The 24733-nt window shown below is 37.5% G+C and overlaps 1 protein-coding gene across 3 annotated transcripts in view; it reads left to right on the top strand.

Annotated features, from left to right (window-relative positions):
* Nucleotides 1-24733, top strand: part of ATP6V1A (ATPase H+ transporting V1 subunit A) — a 47489-nt gene that overhangs the window by 3969 nt on the left and 18787 nt on the right. For 2 of the 3 annotated variants that reach the window (XM_036744945.1, XM_036744946.1), the window contains exons 2-3: nucleotides 19012-19106; nucleotides 23481-23609. In XM_036744945.1, the coding sequence (XP_036600840.1) occupies nucleotides 19025-19106; nucleotides 23481-23609 (211 nt within the window). In that variant the 5' untranslated portion in view covers nucleotides 19012-19024. Of the gene's footprint in view, nucleotides 1-13194; nucleotides 13269-19011; nucleotides 19107-23480; nucleotides 23610-24733 lie in introns of those variants that run through there. The other variant, XM_036744947.1, reaches the window with a different exon arrangement.

Genomic DNA, 24733 nt, shown 5'->3' with positions numbered 1-24733 from the left:
TAGCAATAGGATCCCGGATTTAGAATTTGTGGTTGTTTAGTTGATAAGTCCTGTCTGACTTTTCCAAAATTTAGAGTTAGAAGGTATCTTATTTTCTCCCTCCTCAATTTATAGATGAAGTAATTGTGGCCTGGAGGAATTATGACTTGCCCAAGGTCACATACGAAGTGTCTCTGGGGAAAGAAGAACTCTATCTAATGCACATGAGGTGAACAACCAAGTATTACAATTAACATTAACTGGTACTAGAAATTTCATAGGTCAGGTGTAGCTGTGCTGACTGTGTCTTTGGGAGGGGTGGTTTGACTTGATTTTCCGGAAGTGTTACCTTGAGCCATCCACCTTCTCTCACCTTGTAATAAATAGCTTGCTTTGTAAAACAGTTGATTGGCATTAGGAGTGTGGAACATCTGGACCAGAACCCGAGTTTTTCTTTGTGATAAGCTAACTGGGGTGGAACCATGCATGCCCTGGACTAAACTAAGTGGATACTCCAGGTGCTTATAGTTAACATACTTTTCCTATTTTGAATTCAAAACACTTTCCATATAGAGTTTCATGAGTCTTCACAATGTTTCTGCAAAATTAATTGTACAAGAAAATCCAAGTTGGTTATTTCTAACAGGGGCAGGTAGGTGGTGCAACGAGTACAGCACCAGTTTTGGACTCAGGAGGACCTGAGTTCAAATGCGGCCTCAGGTACTTGACACGCTAAGCTGTGTGACCTTGGGCAAGTCACTTAACCCCAGTTGCCATGCCTTCCTCTCTCCCCCTCCTCAAAAAAGGAGGTTATTTCTAACAATAATAGTATTATAATAGGTGTAGAAAGTGTATAGTAGCTAATTAAAATAATTGTACATATAATTGGAGGATAAAACACCAAAGACTATATACCAGCTATTAGCCAACAAATATATCAGCTTGAACCTGAAAATACTTTAGAAAAGAATTCTAAAATATGCTAGGTCGGAGCTATTAGAACTCTTTTCTGGGTGTTTTGCTATTTGATACTAAGTCCTGTCAAATATTGATTTGGCTATTGAGTGAGCTTAGTAGAAACATTTGGAGAATCTACAATACAATCTATGATACTGTTTGAGACAGGGCAGGGAAACTAATCAAAAAATTTAAAAGATTTTATACATATTATTCAAACAATAATAACCTCAGTAAAAAAATTCAAATTATCAAGCCGTTTGTTTGGGAGAAATAGATCTGAGTTTGAATCCCAGCCATGCTTACTTGTGATCAATTCACTTTAACCTCTGTGAGCCTAATTTCCTCATCTGTAAAATGGAGAATACTATATTTGGGGATCAAATCAAATAATATGTGAAAAGCATTTTGCAAACTTTGAAGTGTTGTGTTAATATCGGTTATCATTACTTGAAAGTATGAGTCACCTGTACTCATGTATATTTGATGGTGGCATTTTAGTGTTCTCTGAAGCTGAAAAACGGGCATAGTCTCCAAGGGAAGTCATAACCTTCAACTTCCAGTGGTTTATCAACGGGCATAGTCTCCAAGGGAAGTCATAACCTTCAACTTCCAGTGGTTTATCTTTGCTTTGAACACTGAGTCATAGAAAAATTTGGAATTAAACCATTGGGGGACGAGGAGGTGGGAGAGTTACATACATATATATATATGTATATATATATATATATATATATATACACATAATGTATGAATTCCCTCCTTTGTTAATATCTTTGTTAATATCTATCAAGCAAAGGAGCTAACACAAAAACAAAACCCGGAGGAAGAGCAATGTAAAACAAGTTTTCTGGATAATTTTGATAAATCCTAGCTGGGCATTTTACAAAAGTGGGTCTTTAATTTTTGGAGTAAAAAAGGCACTGTGTATTCTGAGCATTCTGTTGGGCAGTAAGAAAGATACAAAGTTTTAAGGTAAAATTTACTGTCTGATAGGGCGTTTTTTAAAATCTCTTTTATCCTCACAACCACCATATGAGTTAGACACATAAGGAAAATTAAGTACTTGAACCCAAGTAGATTTTTCCATTTCCTGAAAAAGAATTAGTGTGTCTGGGTTTTGGGGTTTTGTGTTTGTTTGTTTTTTTTTTTTTTTGCTTGGAAAATTTTTGAATTTAGATTAAATGTTAGTTGAAACTGAACTGTCACATGTTTGTGTTTCACTGTACTCCTGAGAAAAGTATTAGTAATTTATTCTAATAAAAGAACGATTTTTGGTATTCTCTTTAGTATTGGTACCTTTTAAACAAATGTTTATTAAGCACCTACTATGGTGGGCAAAAATTAAAGGAACAACCTGCTCTCAAGGAGTTTGCACTTCTTTTGGGAGAAGCAGCATGTACACAGACAAGGAAACACACAATAGTATATAAAATAATATATTGGAGGGGAGATCCTGGCAACTGGGGAGCCTCAGAAAAGGCTTTCTGTAAGAATTGGCACCTGAGCTGAGCCTTTAAGGGAACTGAGAGGTTTAAGAAAGAAGGAGAGAAGAACACACCAGAGAGAAAGAGCTAGGTTTGGAGTCAGTGGATTTGGGCAAATGACCTTAGGCAAATCTCTATGTTATTTATTTTCTTAAACATTTCTCAATTACATTTTGCCCCAGCTGTATATTGGATCCTGTGATGTGCCCAAAAAGTGTGTGTGTGTGTCTGTGCACATATATACATATATATATTCAGGATTTCTGGGCACACAGAGTATGTAGTATGTATTTTAATATTTTAATAGACTACCATTCATTGGCACAGCTTTGAAAATTATGTTCAATGAAATATGATTAATAACCTCAATATTTTCTGTGAACATGTTTTGAAATGAATGATAAATAACTAGTACTATTTTTTTGTGTTAAATCATTTTCATCTAGAATATATTTCCTAGCTTGGACTCATCTTTCATTCCTAACTAATGGAAAGTTTAAAAATTACTCTTTAGACTTAGGAAGATTCTCCTTTTTCATTGTAAACTAACTTTGATGGGTAGCATTAAAATAAAATTAAGAGGCAGGTTCATCAGGACTACTTCATGTTTTTTTCCCAGATTTTTCTCAAGCTTTTTATTTGAATACCTATTTTTGCCTCTCTTGATCTCCCTACTTTATATTATACTTTTGTGTTGTAACTCTCCACCACCATCCTCAAGAGAGTGTAAGCTCCTTAAAGGCAGGAACTATCTTTTAAAAATCTTCACTCCCCCAATAATAACCCAGTGCATTTATGTAATAGAAATTTGAACTTTTGTTAACTTGAATTATTCACATTCTAAAATGTTTTGAAGTGACCACAGTCTTACTATTTTATAGTCATAGCTTTTATGAAACCATTATGCATACTGCTGTCAGACTAATCTTCCTAACACATCACTTTCATCATTTCACTCTTCGACAATCTCTAGAATAATAGCTGGCATTTGATTGGTGTTTTAAAGGTGGCAGAGTGCTTTTGTGCAATATCTCATTTGATCCTCAAAACAATATTGTCAGATTAGTACAAGTATTATACCCATTTTACAGATGACATATAAGAAAGGCAAAAGTAGTAAGAAGCGGAGAATCTAGCATTCTTTTAATTGCGCCAGGCATTTGGCTTTCTGGATTTCTAGGGTCTGTAATTTGCTCCCAGCAAACTGATCCAGTACTACTTCCTTATATTTTCCAATATGTAATTTCTTCCACAATGAGCTTGTCCCTTCTCTTGTCCCTTGCCCAGGCGGTAGCCCTGAGCTATGGCTTTCGCAGTTCTTTATGTCTCAGATATCTCTTCCTTCTTTCCTTCTGTCCTTCCAAATTCTCTTCATTCTTCTAACTCCAGTTTCTGCCTCATGTACCCAGGAAGCATTTTGGCTACAGCAGCCTTGTCTTAACTGCTGCTGTACTTCAAGAATCAGAAAATGTCCAAGTTAAAAGAGAACCTTGGAGATGATCTAATTTAACTTAATTTTTACACGGGAAGAAACTGAGGTAACCCAAGGCAGGTCAAAGTCACAGTGAACAGAGAGGCACTGTCTTTGCTTCAGAAGGCAAAGGAGAACAGACCCCTGTTTGACTCCTCTTTCAGACCCTCACCAGCTGTGTGATCTCAGAAGTCAACAAACTCTGTCAGCTTCATCTCCTTGTATCTGTGAATTCAAGGGCTTAGACTCAGTAGCCTCCAAAGCTGCTTCTAACACTAAACTATCTCGTCCAGCTTGGGTCCCTCAACTTCTTTTGTCTCCAGTTTTCCCATCTATAAAAGAGAAATAACTACTCCATTGATGAAAATACAGATTAATTGGGAATATTGGATAATGTTATGTTACATTTCAAACCTATTTGTTTTTCAACAAATAATGTAATTACATTAAAATTTTTTAAAGCAATAACTGCAAATTAAGAAGCAGCTTGGTGTAGGAAGGCTGCCTCTGACACATCAGAGCTCATAATTTACCCCAGACAAGTCATTTTGCTTCTCAATATACCCCAGACACCTCTCTCTCTGAGATTCCAAGTTGTAGAGAAGGTGTGGGCCTTTTTTGAGTGAGGAGTTTCCTTTTTGGATTGGGTTCCCTATACTAAGAAATTCCGGTTCTAGTCCTTCTCCCCATCGGTGCATCTCATTTATTTAAAGAGTTCCTTTTCAGAATATCAAATCAGTGACTTTTCTTAAGTTCCTACAACACTAAACAACCAAGTTAGGAGCTACAGAGTTGAGTAGAATAAAGAAGACTCTTTTCTTGGAGCTTACTGTCTAGTTGGAGAGAATAAGTCACATACTGAAAAGATAGCTAATTAAGCCAAGTAGTGGTCCCCATCAAACGTGACTTCCCATTTTTCACCGACTCGGCAGAGTGCACTGTAGACAAAAAGTGTTATTAGGCAGGAAGGTGGCAAAGGATAGAGCCCTAGGCCTAGTTCAGACCTGGCTTCATACAGTATTGGTGGTGTGACCTTGAGTGAGTCACTTAACTGCTGTTTGCCTCAGTTTCAAGAATAATAGCACCTCTCAGGGTCCTTGTGAGGACACTTTTGTACATACTACATAAGTGCTGTTATTACTGTTATGAGACACAGACTGAGTTACCGAGCTTACAGTCTGAATGGGGAAACAGATAAATAGCAATACAAGGTACCAGATACTACTTCCTACATGTGTGGTGGTGGGCAGGTGAGCCACAGGTGGGCCTCAGTTGCCTTTACTGGAAAGTGCTGGGCTTTGACCAGAGCAAAGACTTCTTAAGTTTTCTGGTGGCCCAGGCAGTCTGGTGGAGCCTACGAGAACCCTTTCTCAGAAAAAATGTCTTTAAATGCATGAAATACTTAGGATTTATGAAGGAAATTTTTATTGAAGTATAATTATTTGCAGTGTTTTAAGTTCATGGACCCCAAGTTAAGAACCCTTGGACTAGATTATCTCCAAGGCCCCTTCCAACTCTAATTATGAATCTTTGCAATAAGTATTAGTTCACTAGACACTAAGATATAATTCATTCAGCAAGCATTTGCTAAGTGACTGTTGTATGCTTTTCCCATCGAAAGTCCTAGGGGAGATTCCAAAGATTAATCATCATCTTTATAATAATAATAATAGGTAGTATTTATGTTACTGTAAGATTTACAAAGCTCTTTACTTAGACATAGGATCATTTGACCCTAGGAGGTAGGTACTATTTTTATTCCCTTTTACTGATGAGGAAACAGAAGCCCTGAGGAGTTTAAGTGACTTAGCCCAGGGTCACACTGCCAATAAATGTCTAAGACCTGATTTGAATCAGAGTTGGTCCACCTGATTCCAGATCCAGCATTCTATGCACTGCACCACTCAGCCAGGAGGAGGTAGCCAGCTGCCACCGTATAACAGCATTTAATTCTAATTGTGAAGTTTTCCCCTTTGCAACTTCCATCCATTACTTGTAGTTCTGCCCAATATAGACAGCATGAATCAAATCCTCACTTCGATGGGACAGCTCTTCAGATATTTAACATGTCCCTTCCCCCTTTGATTCTAGTCCAGTAAACACCCCCAGTTTCTCTACATGCTTTCCCTTCACCTATCATGGCTGCTCTCCTCTAGATGCACTCACTACAGCTCATTATTGTCCTCCTTAAACTGTGTTGCCCAGACCTGAATCCAGCGCTTCCTGTGTAGTCTGACCAGGGCGGGGTGCAAAGAGACCATCACCTCCTTATTCCTTGAAACTATTCCGACAGATACATAAATGGTTAGTATTTTTGTCTGACATCACACTGCCGACTTTATGGTCCATTAAAACCTCTCAGATCTTCTTCAGACAAACTACTGTCTAACCATTCCCCACTCATCATGTGCTTGTGAAATTGTTTTTTCGAGCCAAGTGGAAGACTTTACATTAGTCCTATCAAATTTTATTTTACCAGAATCAGAGTGTTCTAAGCTACCTAGATCTTTTGGACCCTAGGTTTGTCTTCCTGGGAGTTAGCTGCCCCCAGCATTGTGTCCATCTGCAAATTTGTTGAGCAGTCACCTTGTGTGTCTCTTTGGGTATGTTAATTAGTTTAGATACTTGAACATTCTGCTGGAACTTTTCAGTTGAGGTAACCTTGAAGTATTGAGAACAAAAGAGTCAGACCGATCAATTCTGAATCCCCCAATTGTATTATTATCTAGGCCTTATCTCTCTATCTTTTTCACCAGAGTAGTATAAAGTATTTTATCTTTTTTGCCAAAATCAAAATAAACCTTTAGCAATCCCCTGATAAAGCGCAGATTCTGAGGGAATTTAGTGCCAGTGTAGTAGAAAGAGCTTTGGACTGGATGCTAGGCGTTTTAAGTGCAAATTCTGCTACTGATTCACTCATATCACCTTATGCAGGTAATACTCCCTCTCTGGATTTCATTTTCCTCAGGTGGAAAATGAGGAGTTGGATTAGGTTCTCTAAAAACTTTTTTTCTTGTCCCATTGCTGGCTAATTTATTCCTTGCCAAGCCTGCCCCCCACCCGCACCCTGCCCCATGTCTGTCTGTCTCTCCCTCTCCCCCCCCATCTCTCTTTCTCTCTCCCCCCCTCCTCCCCCTGCCTCCCTCTCCCCCCCTTCCCTCCCTCTCTCTCCCCCTCACCTTCCCTCTCTCCCTGTCCCCCTCACCTTCCCTCTCTCCCATGCCTACCCCCTTCCCTCCCAATGATATTTACCATATTTCCAAAATATCCATAATTTCTATGAGTTTCAAGTCTTTCCTTTTTGGAGTTGACTCCTAAATCTATCTCCAGCCCTGATCTCTTTAACAGGCTCCATAGCTACATCTCCTACCACCCCAAATTTGACCTGAATATAACTTTAAGATGTGAGAACTACCATTCTGTATGAGCCAAGAGTTTCTACACAAGGAATTCCTGATAGGATGAAATCATAGGTTCAACAAATACCAATTACAATCACTGTCAAGAATAGTAAATTCATAAATTATGTGGGTTTTGTTTCTTTGGGTCTTGACCTATGATTTCAACAAGGTAGGAAATTCTTCTGTAACTTAACTTAGAAAATAATTTGCCTGGGAAATGAAGTGACATGCATCACCTGGGTCAATTTCACCTCTAGCTTATAAGCTTTTGGCAAGTAAGTATTGTTTCATTTGTTTATTTGTAACCAGTGTCTGGCACATAGTAGATTAGCAATAAATACTTGTTGATTGAATAATATATTAGAAGCAAGACAAACTCGGATCTTTCTTTAAGAAACTCCAGGATCAGCCTCTCCACTATACCTTGTAGAGAGTCTTAGGCTCTCTCAAACTGCTCTATTATATAAAATTAGATACTCGAATGATCTCATTTTAATTTTTTTATAGTTATTTGGTTATTTCAAGCATGCTGGGTTTAAAAAATATCATCCAGATAATTACATGGATTCTCTACTTTGTTTTGTGTATGTAAATACAATCTTAAAAGTTAGTAGGATATTAACATTTAAAATGCCAGAAGAAATTAAAACATAAATACCAGATAATTTTTAAGCTGGTAGAATCATAGAGTTAGAGTTGGAAGGGGCCTTGGAGATAATCTAGTTCCAAGGGTTCTTAACTTGGGGTCCGTGAACTTAAAACATTGTTAAGTTTAAAAGTCTGGTAAGGCATTGAGAAATGGTTTCTGCCCTTGAGATATAGAGACTATTGCACAAGCTTGACCTAGATCACCTGACTCCTAATCATATGACAGGATTCACATAAGGAAATGTGAAGGTTTGGGTGAGTAAAGTTTCTATAAACTTTTAAAATTGGATTATATGTTTGTTACCCTCAAGTATGGTTTCAAATAAGAATATATTTAGAAGAAAGGGAAATTAACAATTATTTAATATATTATTTCATCCTTTTTTTAAAAAGCATTGCTAAATTAAGAATTGTAGGAGTAATAGCTGTACTACTAAACTTCTTGTAGATTACTGTTTCATTCTAATACATGGTTTTGTTAAAAGATTGTGGTGACAATAGCTTCAGTCAATTCATTGAAATCTATATGGGTTTTTTGGGAGAGAATCCTTTTTTTGTGTTGACTTTAACTAGTTTCCTTGCTAAATATCCTTTTACAATAAAAACAAACATTTCTTAAACAATATTGACTATGCCTCTCTGAAGTGTATAGCAGTCTCAAAGGTAATATTTTAACCCTTGAGTTTCTTGACTCATTTTTCTTACTTGAGAACTGCATTTCTGTAAATAGGCCTGAATTTTTGGCATGTTTATCGGTATTGAAAAGGTCTTTTTCCTTTCTATAAACGTTTTATGTATGACCTATCGTGATATGTACTGATCTATTTGACATTACACTTTTTTTCTCTTTATTTTTTTTTTTAAATTAAAGCAGCCTACTCTTAAGAAACAAAATCTTTTGTTGCCCAGGAAACTCTTTTTTCTAGGGGGGCAAAGGGAAAGACACTGAGTCTTTATTACCAGGCTAGAAGTGCAGTAGAAATGGCCTAACCCCACTCCTGATTATTATGGGAGGTTTGACCTGCTCCACTTTGGCCTTGGGCCAGTTCACCCCTTCTTCAGAAGTCTTTTTCTCCTCTTCCTTATGTGACTGGCACACTTCTTTTTTCATGACCTGCTCCACAGGTCATCCCTGGAAATATGCTGTGGCCCACTTTGAGCCACCATTGACACAACCCTGATTCCTCAGACATTGTGGCATTCTAAGACTGATTAGCAATATAACATCACTTGGACAATATTTGCATTTAAAAGATAGGTCTTTTTTCTTGATAGGTTCATTAAAATCACTGCAGTTTCACAGATGGAATCCAGCCTGCTCTCTTTGATTATTAAGTAATCCCTAAAGAAAAAAGCTAAGTGTATGAAAAATGCCAATAGGCAGGCAAGAACTGACTGTAAAGATATAGTTAGATGATCAGTCCTATGAGTTCAAATTTCACTACATACATTTGGAACTGTGTGCCATAAAGAGACAGCCTAAAACCTTGGGGGGAACCCCTGAATTCAAGCCCCCCTTCTGACATATATTGCTTGTAGGGCCCTGGGCAGATCACTTAAGCTCTCATTGCTGCAGATGATAGATGCTGTGAACACTCTCAAGTTGCAGAATCTAGTATTGGTAAAGGAAGTTTCTTCATCTAGGAATTCACTTTGCCGGTGAAATCACAGGTCCAGCCCCCCCATCTCTAGTCTATATTTAGGACAGGCAATAAAAGTAGAGTTACGTAAATGTTAATATCTGTAGAAAGTTTAAAATATGATCTTTGCATAGCATTTAGTTAAGGGTAAATGTCAGCATTGCTATAAATCAGCTTTTGAGATAATTAATAATCCTCAAAAATAAACAATGTCAGCATATACTATTAGGATTTATTAAAATGTCAAACTCCTGTGAGTAGGGATTGTTTGTTACTTTTTTAAAAATGTGTATCTCTGGCCTCTAGTGTGGTTCCTGGCATGTAATGGGAACTTAATAAATGCTTGTTGAATTCAGTTACTTATAGAGAATAGCCTCTACATGAGCCAAGTAGCATAATCCCATAACTTAACACATTAGTTGTTCAATAAATGTTTGTCATAGTGATGAAAGACTTTACAAAACTTTTTTAAACCCAGTTTTACTAGGAGGGTGGGGGTAAGGGGATAGTGTGATAAAGAATCCAAATAGCCTACAAATTAGGGAGCACTCACTATAGTTTAGTGAGTGTGACCTGATCCAGATTAAAATGTATGTGGTAAATGTTTAAACAAAATAAATAAAAATTCAATATGATGTAGATAATGTTATTTTGTGGTTTTCTAAGTCAACATGCCTGGATTTTAACACCATTGTCTTAAACTATCTGGAAAATGCCTGGACTGCCTTTAGTTTTTTGTCTCAAGCTAGGGATCAAAGGCCTCAGAGGTGTTTATGGTTTCTCCTCTCTATTCCCACCTTGGTATTCTGTGTGTGAAATGATAATACAAATGAAATACTCAGGTTCCATAGGAGATGGTTAATAAATTTTTAATACACAAAAATTCTAAGGAGGGATTAAGGCCTTATCAATATATTTATGTATACATGTATGCATATATTCTACAGTAAACAATATTGAATCATTTCTACTCCTCTGGGTGAAGGATAGCACTTGTAGTTACAGAATTCTAAAAAGCAAAATTAGAACCTTAAATAAACACATAAGAAAAGAAGTCATAACGTTAAGTCAGACAGACACTACGAAATGAGATACATCAAGTAGTCTTAACAGCCCCCACAACCCACTGGACCGTGGGTCTTCTGACTGAAGAGTCCAATTTTAATTTCTCTATACCTAGTTTTTAATCATTAAGTGATCGTTGGCAGATGACCTTTCTAAACTAAACTTTCCGTAAAATCCTTCTGCTGCTTTACCTCTCAAGAATTTTAAATATCTAGAAAGCATTTTGAGCTATTTGTAATAAATCGCCATTATTCATTTATTTTCTATACTTTTATTCCCCTCAGGTAATTTTTCTGATATGCAATTTTAACTGAAATGTCTATGTTTATATTTTAAACCACTAAACACATATATACGGAGGGAGAAAGAGTATATCCTTAAAACACTCATATATTCCTCTAGACTCAGAATGCTTACAGTTATTAAAAAAGGAAGTTAAGAGTTTGGAAATTCACCATCTGAATGACTTGTAGTTTCTGTATCTAGTCATGAGGTATTCATGATACATCCTGTTTTTCTTCAACTGCTACCTTAACAGGATAATAGATTTATCAGGAGAATGGACTTTGGAGGTCTTCTGCTCTAGAGGCCTCAAACTCAAGGTCCACAAAACTCCCAAGTGCTGCCTTAAAAGGTAATTGAAAAATGTTTAACAACAAAATAAATAAGAATAAAATACAACCTAGATGATGTTTGCTTGTGGTTTTCTGAGTGCAGCCTTTAGGGATCATCCCGTTTCTGCTTGAGTTTGACATTGTCTTGGCGTCATTTTATTTGTAAGCAAACTGCCTCACATGTTCAGTGTCACCTCAGCAGTGGCGAGCAGAGCCAATATTTTAACACAAGTCCTTTCACTCCAAAACCAATGCTCCTTTCTACTGTACCAGTTATAGCAGAGTAGAGTCAAATGATAAGCTAGTTTTTAACATTTTTACCCGCATAAGTTTTACCAGGAAAATCTAGTTTTTGTCATTGATGCTTAGTGCCACAACCCTTCTTTTTTGTGGGAGTTCTGCCTCCTCTGCAAGAGTAAGGTGTAAATGACAAAATTGTAACTTAATCTGTAAAAACTTCTATAAATAATTGGGATCACTGCAAGCCTCTGCAAAAACCCTTTTGCAAAAAATTTCATGTTGAATTTGATGTATTTCTGCATCAGTCTCTCTATATATGTGCGTATGTGTGTGTGAAGGTGTTTCCTGAAGAGCTATTTCCAAAAAGGATTCAGAGGTTGTCCTGAGTCCCCACAGAGTTAATCTAGATTCTTCTGGTTTTGCACTATTAAAAAGTTAAAGTGTGATTAAAAATGTAAGGTGATGTAGGTTCATTCATTTTCTACTTCCATTTTTCCAGCTTTCTCGTTCCATTTAATATATCATTTTTGGGGTTGCCAAGTACCCGTGAAATTGGTACTACAGGCATTATGCCTGTTTTACAGAAGAGGAAACTGGCTGACTCATAGCCAAGTGACTTGCCCATAATATATACGACTTTTAAATATAGTGGGTTAGAATTTGAATCCAGGCCTTTCCTGACTCTTTTACATACAGCATAATTTCTGTTTCACTGTGCTGCTTACAGTATTTGAATGGTCAGAAACCACACACAAATTATAAAGGGAATCAAAGTTGGCGCCATCCGTTGAGGTGTTATAGATAATAGTTTTACTCAGTGGGAGGATTCCTGTTGCTTTAGTACAATTTGTTGAATAGTCTATTTGAGGCATTCTCCTTGTTAATGCTAATCTTTGGTATTATAAATGACCGTTACTTACTGTGCCCTTGCTAATCCCTAGCTCTGAATCATTTTTGGCATTTATAGCCCTTCGTAGTCTGGCTCCATCCTGTCTTTCTATGCTTAACTCACCCTCACAGACTCTAGTCATTACAGGAGATCCTGAATGACCTTGGAGCCTCTGGTTCCCTCAAGCACCGGCTCCCAAGAGGCCTTTCCTGATAGCTTCAAATTGTTAGTGCTTTCGAGAGCATGTTCTCTCTCTCTAGCTCTCTCGCACACGCATACACTTTACATTTATTTTGTCTGTATTTTGTATTTATATCTCTGTGTATGTTGAATTCTGCATCCCACCCCCACCTCCAATGAGACTGAACTGTTTTGTTTTGTTTTACATTTTATATCTCAAGTACCTAACTTAGTAAGTGTCTGGCACGTATTGTGTACTTAACAAATACTTAATGAATATATTTGAATTTAGAAAACCACAAAACTATTCTGATTAGTCATCACAGATTAGTGCTATTTAAATCCCATCTGGGCCCTCTACTTAAGCTAACTCCAGTGGTTTTTATTAAATTTTCTATTTGTTTGTTTGTTGTCCCCCCTTCCCCCAAAAAATGAAACCTAAATTTGATTCCATTCGACTTATGAAGCCAAAGGGGAAAAAAAAGTCAAATCCCTCTTCCACCTGACAGTTTACTAGGTAGTAAGTGACAGAGGTCAGATTTGAGCGCCATCCTCCAATGCCAAATCTAGTATTTTTTCCCCAGGATTGTACTTCTTCCCCTTTCGTTTCTCATAGGGCCTATCTCCTGACTTCAACATTGTTTCCAGTCAGTAACTCATCTTCCTGCAAGATTTCATCAATTCTGAAATATATCTGGTCAGTACCTACCCCACCCCTGACCCGGGGACCTCCCCCTCCCTCTGACTGGAGACTTCCAGAGAGCTCCTCCCAGATCCTACATTTAACTGGGGCACACAGGGCAACCATCTCAGCATTTTCCACCAGGCTGGTGGTCTTCATCATCCCTTCTTTCCCCCACTTTCAAGTTTCTTTTTATGTGTGGGAAGCTACTTGAGGGCAGAGATTCTCTTGCCTTTCTTTGAATCCCCAGCACAGTGCCTGGCACATAGTAGACACTTAATGTTTGTTGACTGACTTACAGTCTCTTCAAACTCTTAAGGAAAAGGTTCTTTTAAAGTTATGTTAATTTTAAATGTGCCAAATTATCTAAACTACTTTACTGAATTAAGGATTTTTGGGGTGAATGGATGATCTGTGTTAGGGACATTTATGTCAAACTTTTATTATTTTAATAAATGTAATTTATATGAGCATTGAAGTTTACAAAGCAGCTTGCATATTTATCACTTTTGCTCTTCACTGCAACCTTGTGAAATTGGTAGTGAAAGGAGTTATCTACATTTTAAATATGAGAGAAGCAGGAAATGTTTTAACAAAATAAATACAGTGTAACATAGGTAATGTTAATTTGTGGTTTTCTGAGTCATTTTGTGATTGCAGGGCCTGTCTATGTAAGCTTGACGCCACTGAGTTAGAGCATACATAGTGCTTCCAAATTCTGGAGCAGACATGGCAAAATGAAAATAAAGTGGGCCTCTGGCTCTATGATTTGTCATTTCAGAGTTTTATTGGGTGTTGTGAGGATGAGACTGATGACTCACTCTTTAGATCAGGTGATCCTTAGTGTTGTAATGCTGACATTTCCCTTCTGCAGCAGGCTTTTTAAATCTCTTTCCAAGTGGGAGAATAACAGTTATTTGTGATTAGGTGGAATCTAGGTTGATTTGTTGTTAGGTTGTTTTTTTAAGACTGAATTCATTTTTTTCTCCTAAACAAGATAGAAATCATTTCTTTTATAATTACAGGTTGGTTTTTCTGTCACTGCAGTTACGCGTCACTCTGACTGCATTTTGCTACTTGTTAGAGCAAAGCTTTTAAAGAGGCAACAATTTTGGTTTTTTAGATTGAAAGCCTCCAGTACCTGTACATCCAGTAGAAGTTATTAAATACCATACATATAAGTGCCTGCTCTGTGCCAAGCACTGTGCTTTACAAGTATTATCTCACTTGATCCTCACAGCCACCCTGGAAGGTTGATGCTGTTATTATCGCCACTTTACAATTGAGGAAACTGAGGCAGACAGAGGTTAAGTGATATAGCTAGTAAGTGTCTGGAGGCCACTATAGCTGCTAGTACCTTTCTCTGTTCCCCCTCCCCAACAAAAGTACCTGGTATTTATTTTGTTTATACTGGTTATATAAATTTTATCTTCCTTTCTCTCCTCACCTCATCCCCCCCCCCCAAATTCTTTCTTGAGGACAAGGAATGTTGCTTCCCTCCTTCCCCTTTGGCACATAATAAGCACTTACTAAATGCTTGATAATATTGAAAAAATTGATTCAGAGTAGATTGAGTGAGGTTTTTCAAAATCGTTCATGTGTATAATTTCTTAAGGAACTTAGCACACAACAGTGTTTTGTCCCCTGTAGGTTTTCCAGTGTTGTTGACTACTTTGAAGCCCTGTTACTGGTACTTTGGCAACACATGAATCCGGAGCTTAATTTTGCTATTTTCTTTTGTCATGTCATCATCTGGCTTAGCCGGAACAGCACCAATGTTTTGGGCGTGGTTGTTTGTTTTTTAAGGTTCCGTGTTGTCAGGGAGTGGGTTGAACCCTGAAACTAACAAAACCTCTGTATAGATAAATTTCAGGATTGTTTTGTGAATTGTCCCATCTAAATAGGTTCATAGCGTTTTGTAGCAACCCAAACCATTCAGAAAAGAAGCAAAGGAGATTGCTTGAATGCAGTGGTTTCCTTTCCCTTCTCCATGATTGAGGGGTTTATGGGGAATTACCATGAGATTAGCAGTTTATTCCTTGAAGTAAGACTACAGCTATATAGCAACTAAAGTCTGGGAATAAGGGAAAGGAAATGACTTGTTTATCATGATTCCCATCTTTCTCTTCTCCATCCCAACTCCCCACCTAATTGGTGGGCCACATTATTGGATTTAGAGAAGGAAATAAGGCCTACAAATTGGATGGCTACTAAAAAGCATTCTAGCCAGTAAGCTAACTCACTACTCCCCAAGAGAAGAGGAGAGCAAATAAGTTAATTTGATTACTTGCTAATAGTTTTATTTAATAATTCAAAGACTTGAGCCCTAACACTGTGATCAGTTTTGTGAAGGTGCCATGTGATCCTGAAAAATGTGTATTTTCTAAGATTCTTACCAAATAGTTACTCATGTATGTTTGCTGTGATCACTTTAAACTCACTGTCTAAAACCAAACATCATCTTTACCTCCCTAAACGAGTTTTCTCTCAGAATTGGCCATGTGTCCTTTGGTCTCTTTCCCCACCCCACCCCCAACTACCAAATCCATCCATCCACTACCAATCAATCAGCAAACATTTATTGGAATCACACTATGTGCTAGAGACACTCTGCTAGATGTTTGGGAAGGCAAATACAGAAATAAGCCTGACTATATATGTTTGTAACAGAAATTGGGGTTTCCCCCCCCCCTTTTTTTTTTTGGAGGGAGAAGGAAGGAAAGTAAATAGATTTTTGCTGATCAGAGAAAAAAAAATAAATTTTCACTTAAAAAAAAAGTTCAGTGGCACCCCATACACAGCCTAGCATTCTGGGCCCAATGAAGTCTTATACCAGCTTACCTCTCCAGACTTCTCATCTCTCTATACTTCCCTTTAAATCTCCTATCCTGACTATTTACTATGCCCCAAATATTCCATGCCTTTCCTTGCTGCTGTGATTCTGTTCATTCCTTTCTCCTAATCCAGAATTCCTTTCTTCTAGTATCAACCTAGAGGTCATGCCACCAAACTCACTAAAAAATGAAGAAACATCCTTCAGGTCCAGCTCAGTTCATACCTCTTGCATGAGCTCTCCCCAACAGTGCTAAGCTGATCTCTCAACTCTGGTGAAGTTAAAATATTTATTGTCTGTACTGTTCACCTGGCATTTTGTCATATGTTTTTCTTGACCCAAAGAGCAATGTAGAAAGGCAGATTTAGTAAGACCAAAGTAAGGAAAATTCTCCAAATAATTAGACCTGTTTGGATGAATTTTTCTTCGAGATATTTTTTTAGAGGCTTGGCAGTGCACCAGTGAATGTTAGACTGTGACCTCTGAGATGCCTTTAAATTGTAAGATTTTGTGATTGGCCATCACATACACCTGTGTTTCACCCAAAGTAAACTGCTTAACATTTTCCAAGTCTCATCCTGCCTTATCTGGCCTCTCTGCATTTGCCAAACAAGTCACGTAAATTGTCATGCCTGGAATTTCTCTCTTTCAAAGCCTTACTACACTAATCACACTTCATCTATGAAGCTTTTCCTGAGCTCTAAAATCTCTGATTCTCTAAATCATGATTTTCTCACATGTAAAATGAGGTGGTTTCCCTAGGTCTCTAGCATCCTTTCTTGAGGGTAGGGACTGTGTGATGTACTTCAGAGACTCTGACATTGAGTATAATGCTGTAAAGAACAAGAGGTCAGTAGGCAGATGTTGGTAAAATTCCATGAAATGTTTGTATTTTAGAGGCAGCCTTGCTGCAGTGAATAGAGTCAGGAAGACCTAGTTCAAGTCCCACTTCTGACATGGCTCTGACTCTGTGACCCTGGACTTGTCACTTAATTTCTCAGTGCTGGATGCAACTGGTTGCAGAGAAAGTACTGACTTGCTTTGGTAGAGGTGTTGAGGGAGAAAAGAAACCCAGGGATGTAGGAATCCCAAACCAAAGTTCCCAGGTCACCTGGAATGAATTCGAAGACCCAAGCATTCTTTAAGTCAAGGAGGCAAAGATTTATTACGCTTTACAGCAGGCAAGAGTTCGTAGGGAACCTGCAACCTTACAGGGCTACAGGGAAAGTTTAAGTGCAATATTTAGGGGTGAAGCCTGTCAATTAGGTGTTTTGGGGTGAGATTAGGAAATGGTTAAGTGGTCAGTTCTTAAAGGAACATGCACTTTTTGTATCTAGGGGGGTTAGGTGGAGGTGTGGTTTTGACTGTGAAAAGTCACTAAGTTACCAAAAGTTCACAGCTGACTGGGAATATCCAGCTGGATTCCATCACATGTCTTGTTAGTCAAGATTAATGTAAGGGAGTATACATTTGACTATGTCTAGGATATATGTTAGACTCAGGGTATAGTTGATCATCAGTATCTGGAATCAATCTATAATTGAGCATAGCTGCTTACTGAGGAAAAAGCAGAGATAAGTTAGTTGGGGCATGCTGCCCTTTAGCCAGAGAGAGAGACTGCTAGGGCCAATGCTTTGAAGCTGGGGAGAGATGTGATTTTAAAACTGGAGTTCAGGCACAGGCACCCAAGCAGAGGCTAAGGGGAAATGTGATGTTAGAATTAAGTTACAAGCGTCCCATCAGAGGGAGTTTCCTCACCCAGAATTTCCTTATATCAGTGACATCTTAAGTCCAGCCTCTATCCCTATAGAATGTATTTTAGACGAATTTTCAGATAAGGAGTTTTCATTTAGTGCTTTCCCTGGTGATAATGAACTTGTTAACAGAATGCTACGATATCTATTACTAAAGTTACTGTTAACATTAGATATGGTGTTATTTAAGTACATTTGATGACAAAAAAAAGAATCTCATGTAAAACAAAATATTCATAACAATACTTTGAAATAGCAAAAAAAAGGGGGGGGGCAACAGAGTTAGGTGCTTGTTAATTGAGGGTTTCCTGAATAAATTTGTCATGTGCAATGAAATATTTTTCATCATGAAAAATGGCTGTGAAGAAATCAGAGAAACAAGGAGAGAATTCTATACAAAGAAAGCAGAACTAAGACAACTGTGGCTGTAATAATGTTAATGAAAACAACACTGAAAGGCAGTGGAACCAGATTAATTGTAATAAGTAACGATGACCCTAGAGAAGGGAGAATGAAATACACCTTCGTGGTAGAGAAGTATGGAACTATGAGTGTGGGGAGTTAGAATTGGTGTCTGTTTTGCTTAATTAGTCTTATTTTTCTTTTTACAAGCAAGTATCCTAGGTGGGGCAGTAACATCAGAGATCTAGCTTTTATTTATGTACACACATACATATATGTATTTTATATTTTTTGTCATTTGATCCTCACAACAGCCCTGTGAGGTAGACGCCCTTGTTATCCCTATTATATGTTTGAAGAAACTGAGGCTGAAAGAGGTTCAGGTAGGATATCACTAAGAAATTGCTGTGATTTAAACAAAAACACAAAACCCACACAAGTGTTGGTAATTAAAAACATTTGTGTCAGGAAATAATAAGTTTTAATTGTTTTAAGAGCCATACTTTGTCTTTAAATTTTAAAGAAAGTAATAACAGTGAAGAGGAGTCAGAAGATAATTATTGATTATAGGAGACATTAGTGTTCTGGTGAAAAAATGTGGGCCTAGGGGACCTGGGTTTAAATCTTCTCTCCATTGCTTACTTCTGGTGGGCTTGGGCAAGTGACTTCACTGCTATGAGCCTTGGTTTCCCCACCTGTGAAATGAAGGCTTTAACTGGCTGGTGTCTCAGAGCTCTACTCTAAATCCTATATGTTTTGTTCTGTATAGGTAAATTAACAAGATGGATTTCTCCCAACTACCCAAAATCCAAGATGAAGAGAAAGAAAGTGTGTTTGGCTATGTTTACGGAGTCTCAGGACCTGGTAAGTGCTGCTTCTTCATTTCATTGGTGAGTTTGTTCTTATATAAATGCATGGACCCCTCACAGGTAGATATATCTGGCATCCTCTCTACCTATCCAAGTCCTGTCAGTCTTTCAAGAACCAGCCCATAGCTTTACTTTGTCGGTCTTTCTCTGACCACCTTAGCCTTCAGTGATCTCTCCTTTCTCTGAACTTTTATAGCAGTAATTACGTACACTCATGTGACTTTTTTCTGTTCTCTTGAACTGTTCTTTAAATCTGTTAGCTGTTTAACTATTTGCTTATTTAAGTCTTCACAACAAAGTTGAAATTTCTTTGAGGATCGAAATCAAGGTTTCGGGTTTTTTCTCTCCCAAAATTTTACATGTAATAGATACTTAATAAAAAGTAGAACCTTCCAAATTATTCAGCTTTTAAAATGAGGGTCACTTATCACAGCAATTGGAATTAAGTCCCTATGAGTTTGAGAAGTTTTGAAATAAAGAAATTTAATAGGTTTTCTTCTACCTACTTCATTTCTTCCAAGTGGTGACAAATGCCTCTCACATTAATTGATTACATGGTTAACTCATGTCCAATAGAGGAAAAGGAAGAAGCCTATTTACAATACTTACATGGCCAGTCAAACAGCAAACTTTATTAGGCAGTTCTGTACATCAGGTGCAGTACTAAGTGCTAGGAATACAGATAATAAAGAATAAAGCAGCCCTTAGAAGATTTACCTTACAACTAGATGGAAACAGTAAGAGGGTTCTTTTTGTCCTCTAATTTCTTTGCATCCACACTGGAATGATTACTTGGCGGCTCCTTCCAAAGTTGACTTCTAGCTTTCCATTTTGTATGAGAAAAGTACCCTCTCTGACATATGGTAGAGATGCTCTCTTCTTTTCAGAGGTTCCAGGATGGAGATTGATGGGGAGCAGGGTGTTAACTACAGTATTATCTTCCCTTCCAGATCTAAGTTAAATGCTTTAAATATCTGATTTGATCCTCACAACAGGGAGGAGAGTGCTATTGTTATCCCCATTTTACAGTTGAAGAAATTGAGACAAACTAAAGAGACTTTCTTTCTCAAGGTCTAAAGATGTCTGAAGCTGGATTTGAACTCAGGTCTTCCTAACTCCAAGAAAGTCTGTCCACTGTGCTATCTAGCTTCCCTCAATGTTTTAATTAGGTTTAAAGGAGGTGAATCATATTGTTGATTTATACTTAGCCAAAATCCCCCTTCCCTATAGTCTCTTTTCCATTAACCACTGTGAAGTCAGTGTACTGAACTGTAGGACTTTGTTTTCCTCAGTATATTTAACATAAGTTGACCTTACTGTAGTAACCCACTTCTCTCAGTCTTTTCCACAAGATTACCATGAGAAACTGTCAAATGCTTTGTTGTTGAAATGTCTTTATTATGTATTTTACCAGTATATTGTATTTCTTCACCTAGAATAAAAAACCCTCTCTAACAGCTTGTCTTCAACCTTTGGGCTTACTTTTTTGTCATCAGAGTATCCCTGGACTGTGGTGTCTCTATCTCAGCCACAGGCAATATATTTGCCAGGCCTGGTCTATTTTAGCTAATTAAAAGGCAGGTTTTTAGTTTCCATTTCTAGATTTCCAGATCAGACCACAAAGGAACATAGGTTAATTATGCTACGGTTCCTCCCAGCTCCCATGCTCAAAAGATCCTCTATGTTAGTATCTCATTCTGTTTAATTCAACAAACCTAATTTTTTAGTCCCTGATACAATTAACCATTCTTTGTATTAAAGAGAAAAAACTTCTGCTGTCAGAGACCTTTCAGAATAGCTTTAATTAAATTAACTGTCCCTTATAGGAAATAAAAAATTTTAACAGAAATTTAAGCAAGGTTTCAAATTGATTTCATTATACTTCTAACATGAATTCTTGCTTCAGTGACGCCAGGTTCCTCATAGTCTTCCTTATGCATGCACAGTACTTGTCCTTGCCCCTCTTTCTTGGCTATTGTTTCCACTGCCAGACATTCTTTCCCTTGTACTCTGTGCTTAGGTAAATCCTATGTACCTTGCTCCTCTAAACTTTCTCACCTCACCCTAAAAAAGCTATAAAGAAATATCACCAAAGAAACAAAATTTCTAAAAACAACTCATTAGAAAGACATAGGCAACTTGAAAAGAGCTCTTATAAACATTTTAAATGACATAAATCACAAACAGAAACAAAAGATGCCATCATGAACATGATGAAGCAGCACCAGAAACTTAATATCCCCTTGTCCTTATAGATGCTTTACAGAAAGTGAAAGAAACCTTAGTTTAGCCCATAGATCTCCGGAGATGATGAAATAACTTGAGGGAGATGGAAAACAATAACATATTCCATAACCAGAATCAGCAACCCTTTCTCCCTGTGGATTGATGGCAGTAGCATCTGGGGTGGGGATTAGGAACAGATAGAGTATTGTGTTTGAGAGGCAACCAGAGGAGGCCAGTGTGGCTGGATTGTGGTGTGTGTAAAAGGATGTATAAGAATACTGGAAAGGAGGAGGTGGATAGCACAGCGCTAGCAGACAATTGGAAGAAAACAGCCTTTCATTTCATATTTTGCTTCCGTTTTCTTTGTCCACAAGAAATACCTTTGGACTCTAAAAGACAGCACGAAAATAACTAGTTTAGGTAGTGGAGTGGGACGCAGTGGAAAGAAGAGCTAGCTTCAAACATCACCACCCCCATCCCCTATCTAACACTTAGGCACCACCATCATGATCTTGGGCCAGTCATTTACCTTTCCTGAGCCGTTTCCTCTTTTATATCACAAAGGGATTGAACCAAATGACATCAAAGGTACCTTCCAGCTCTAAGTTGTCATTTCTAGCTAGATCTGAAAATAGATGCTATTAGGTACAGTACCATGTATATAATAGATAGTGTTGGAGTTAAACTGGAAAAGTTAGCATCTCTATTTACTAACCTTGCCTCTATTTACTAACCAGGTGAAGCATTGGCTTTAAATTTAGTCATGTTCTTTTATAAGGTTAAAGTTGTTGTGTTTGTTGTGTGGATTTAAAATTTTTTTGTATAATCATATACATCCCTGGAAACTGTTTCCCATGAATAGCTTTGCTTTTTTAAAATCCTTCTTTTGTTTCACACATTTCAGATATGATCGGTATGTTGATTTGTTTTGTTTGACAATACTTAATTATTGGGAGTGGGGCAGATCGTACTAGTGGGATGAGTTAATGGATAATAGAGATGCCATAAAGGACAAATCACATGAAAACAAAGTTTGGGGAGGGATACAAACAAATGGCAGTTTTATTACTATCTCATTAAATTTAATGTACACTTAAAACACAAACTACCTAGCAAGTTCATGTGTTCACATATAGACCTCTATTTTCTTATCTTTATATCAAAATTTTTGGTCTTTGGTTCATAGTTTTAAAAAAAAAGGTGCTTCTTGTTCATTGTGATGAGAGTATTAGTGTCCAGACTAGCAGAGGCTGATGTTTAATTTTTGATTTCACACTTGCTGTTTAGACTGATTACCAGCATCTGTCATTATTTTCATTACTGATAATGTTCTACCCTAACAGTTAATTGAAATACTCATATTAAACCTAGCTTTTACTATAATTCCTCCTTGAACATTATGTAGTTAATGAGCTATTATGTAATTTTAACCAAATGTACCAGTAGGCCTAACACTAAGGAGGCTTACTTCAGTTTAGATCTGAAAAAATAGGTTTCTTCCTCCTTCCCTTCCCCCGCACCCCCCCCCCAAATCAAAACAACCAGCCTATCAATTTGGTGTATTTGGCCGTGTTGTCTTGCCTCTGTGTATCTGACATAGTGAATTCAAACTTTGTCCAGGTATCTGTAAGGGCATTAAGATGAGGTGCTGCTTTAATCAAAAGGTCCTGTTTCACATCAAATGTTGGTAATAGGAGTGTCTACCATCCTACCACCTGGAATTCTGTAGAATTTTTGATTGTCTGAAAATTGGCAATCCTTGCATGTAATTCATCTCCATTAAGTAGAATACCCTTTTCCCCGACCATTGCCAGATGTTTACTATAATAATAGTAATTATACTTGTATAATTTATATCATTCACTTTTTACTTTTCAAAGTACCTTTATATACATTATCTAAAGGATCTTTTAAACAAATGTATTTGTCCCTTTCCTCATGCCCCTGAAAGTAACTTTTTATGTCCAGTTTTTATAAATGTTCCTTGATCCACAGTGGGTGCTTTACTTCTTTAAATACAAGGAATAAAATTATGTTGTTTTTAGCTTTGGTTTTAACTATAACTATCAAATATTCTTCCAATATTTTTTTCCAATATTTTAATTTTAAATAAAAGTACATGACAGTTGTTCTTTTATTACAGTGGTCACTGCCTGTAACATGGCCGGTGCAGCTATGTATGAACTGGTAAGAGTGGGCCATAGTGAACTGGTTGGAGAGATTATTCGGTTGGAAGGTGAGATGGCCACTGTCCAGGTTTATGAAGAAACCTGTATCCTTCTTGTTAAAAACAGTGCTCTTTTCACAATATCAAGAATTTTTTACCAAAGGCAGATTTTAGAAGCATGATTATTTAAAAATAGACACATACATACATCACTCCTCTGACGTGTAGCAAAATAGATTAGAGGAACAGGGAGAAAGGAAAAAGCTACCGAAGTAGTGAGTTACTGCCTTCTCCAGAAAGATTTGTAAGAAGTTGCCTGTTTCTTAAAATGAAAAAATTTAAAGTTGTATACTAAACCTAGATATAGCATGCTGACATTAAGGAAAACAATCAAACCAATGACCATGTAAATAAATATTAAGAATATATGATAATATTTGTTTCTCTTGGAGAATACTTACTTCATTGTCATTAATTCAGTGAGTCAAACATTGTATGACAACTGTAGCTTAGGGCAATTTTACTATAATCTTTGAGAACCTAACAAAAATTTCACCTGGAACTTACTCCGTTGCAGAGACAGTAGCATGGTAGTATGGAAGCCAGTGGAATAAGGAATAGTTCGGAGGGTAGCAATGCAGAGGCTGGTGGGAGGCAGCGACAGCACAAAAAGTCTATTGGGAGGGGAGTACAGTCTTGTGGAAATAGGGGTCATCACAGAGGACAGTACCCCTGTTCTCCAGAGAGCCCTTCAAGATAGTTGTTACACACCTCCCAATAACCATGTAGCAAATTGTAGGAACAGCATTCACAGCCCTCCTGGAGAGGAAGCTTGCCCTCCTCCCTTCCATTTTAGCACCTGTGGAAAAGCCTCATTCATCCTATACTACTTCCTGCTATACCTTGGTCACATGAAAATTTTACTCTCAACTTCTTTGCATCTTCTAACTCTATATTGAGATTAGAAAGTCTCCGTTTTCTTACTATCCACTTATTCCACAGCCCCTTGCAGTCTGGCTTCCAGCTATACCACTTTGCAGAAACCATTCTCTCAAAGTTTACCAGTGGTCCAGTTAATAGCTAAATATGGTGGGCTTGTAAGAAATTTATTGAAAGCCACAGCATTTCTTGTCTTTAAAAAATGATTCCTTCAAGATCCAGCTTGTGTGCTGCCTCCCATAGGAAGCTTTGTGAACCTCTTCACAGTTGTTGCTTTCTTCAGATGATCA

Source organism: Trichosurus vulpecula, chromosome 2 (genome assembly GCF_011100635.1).
Source record: "Trichosurus vulpecula isolate mTriVul1 chromosome 2, mTriVul1.pri, whole genome shotgun sequence".
Taxonomy (NCBI): domain Eukaryota; kingdom Metazoa; phylum Chordata; class Mammalia; order Diprotodontia; family Phalangeridae; genus Trichosurus; species Trichosurus vulpecula.
Note: the sequence above shows the minus strand (reverse complement) of the source record. Positions and strands in the feature narration are given on the sequence as shown.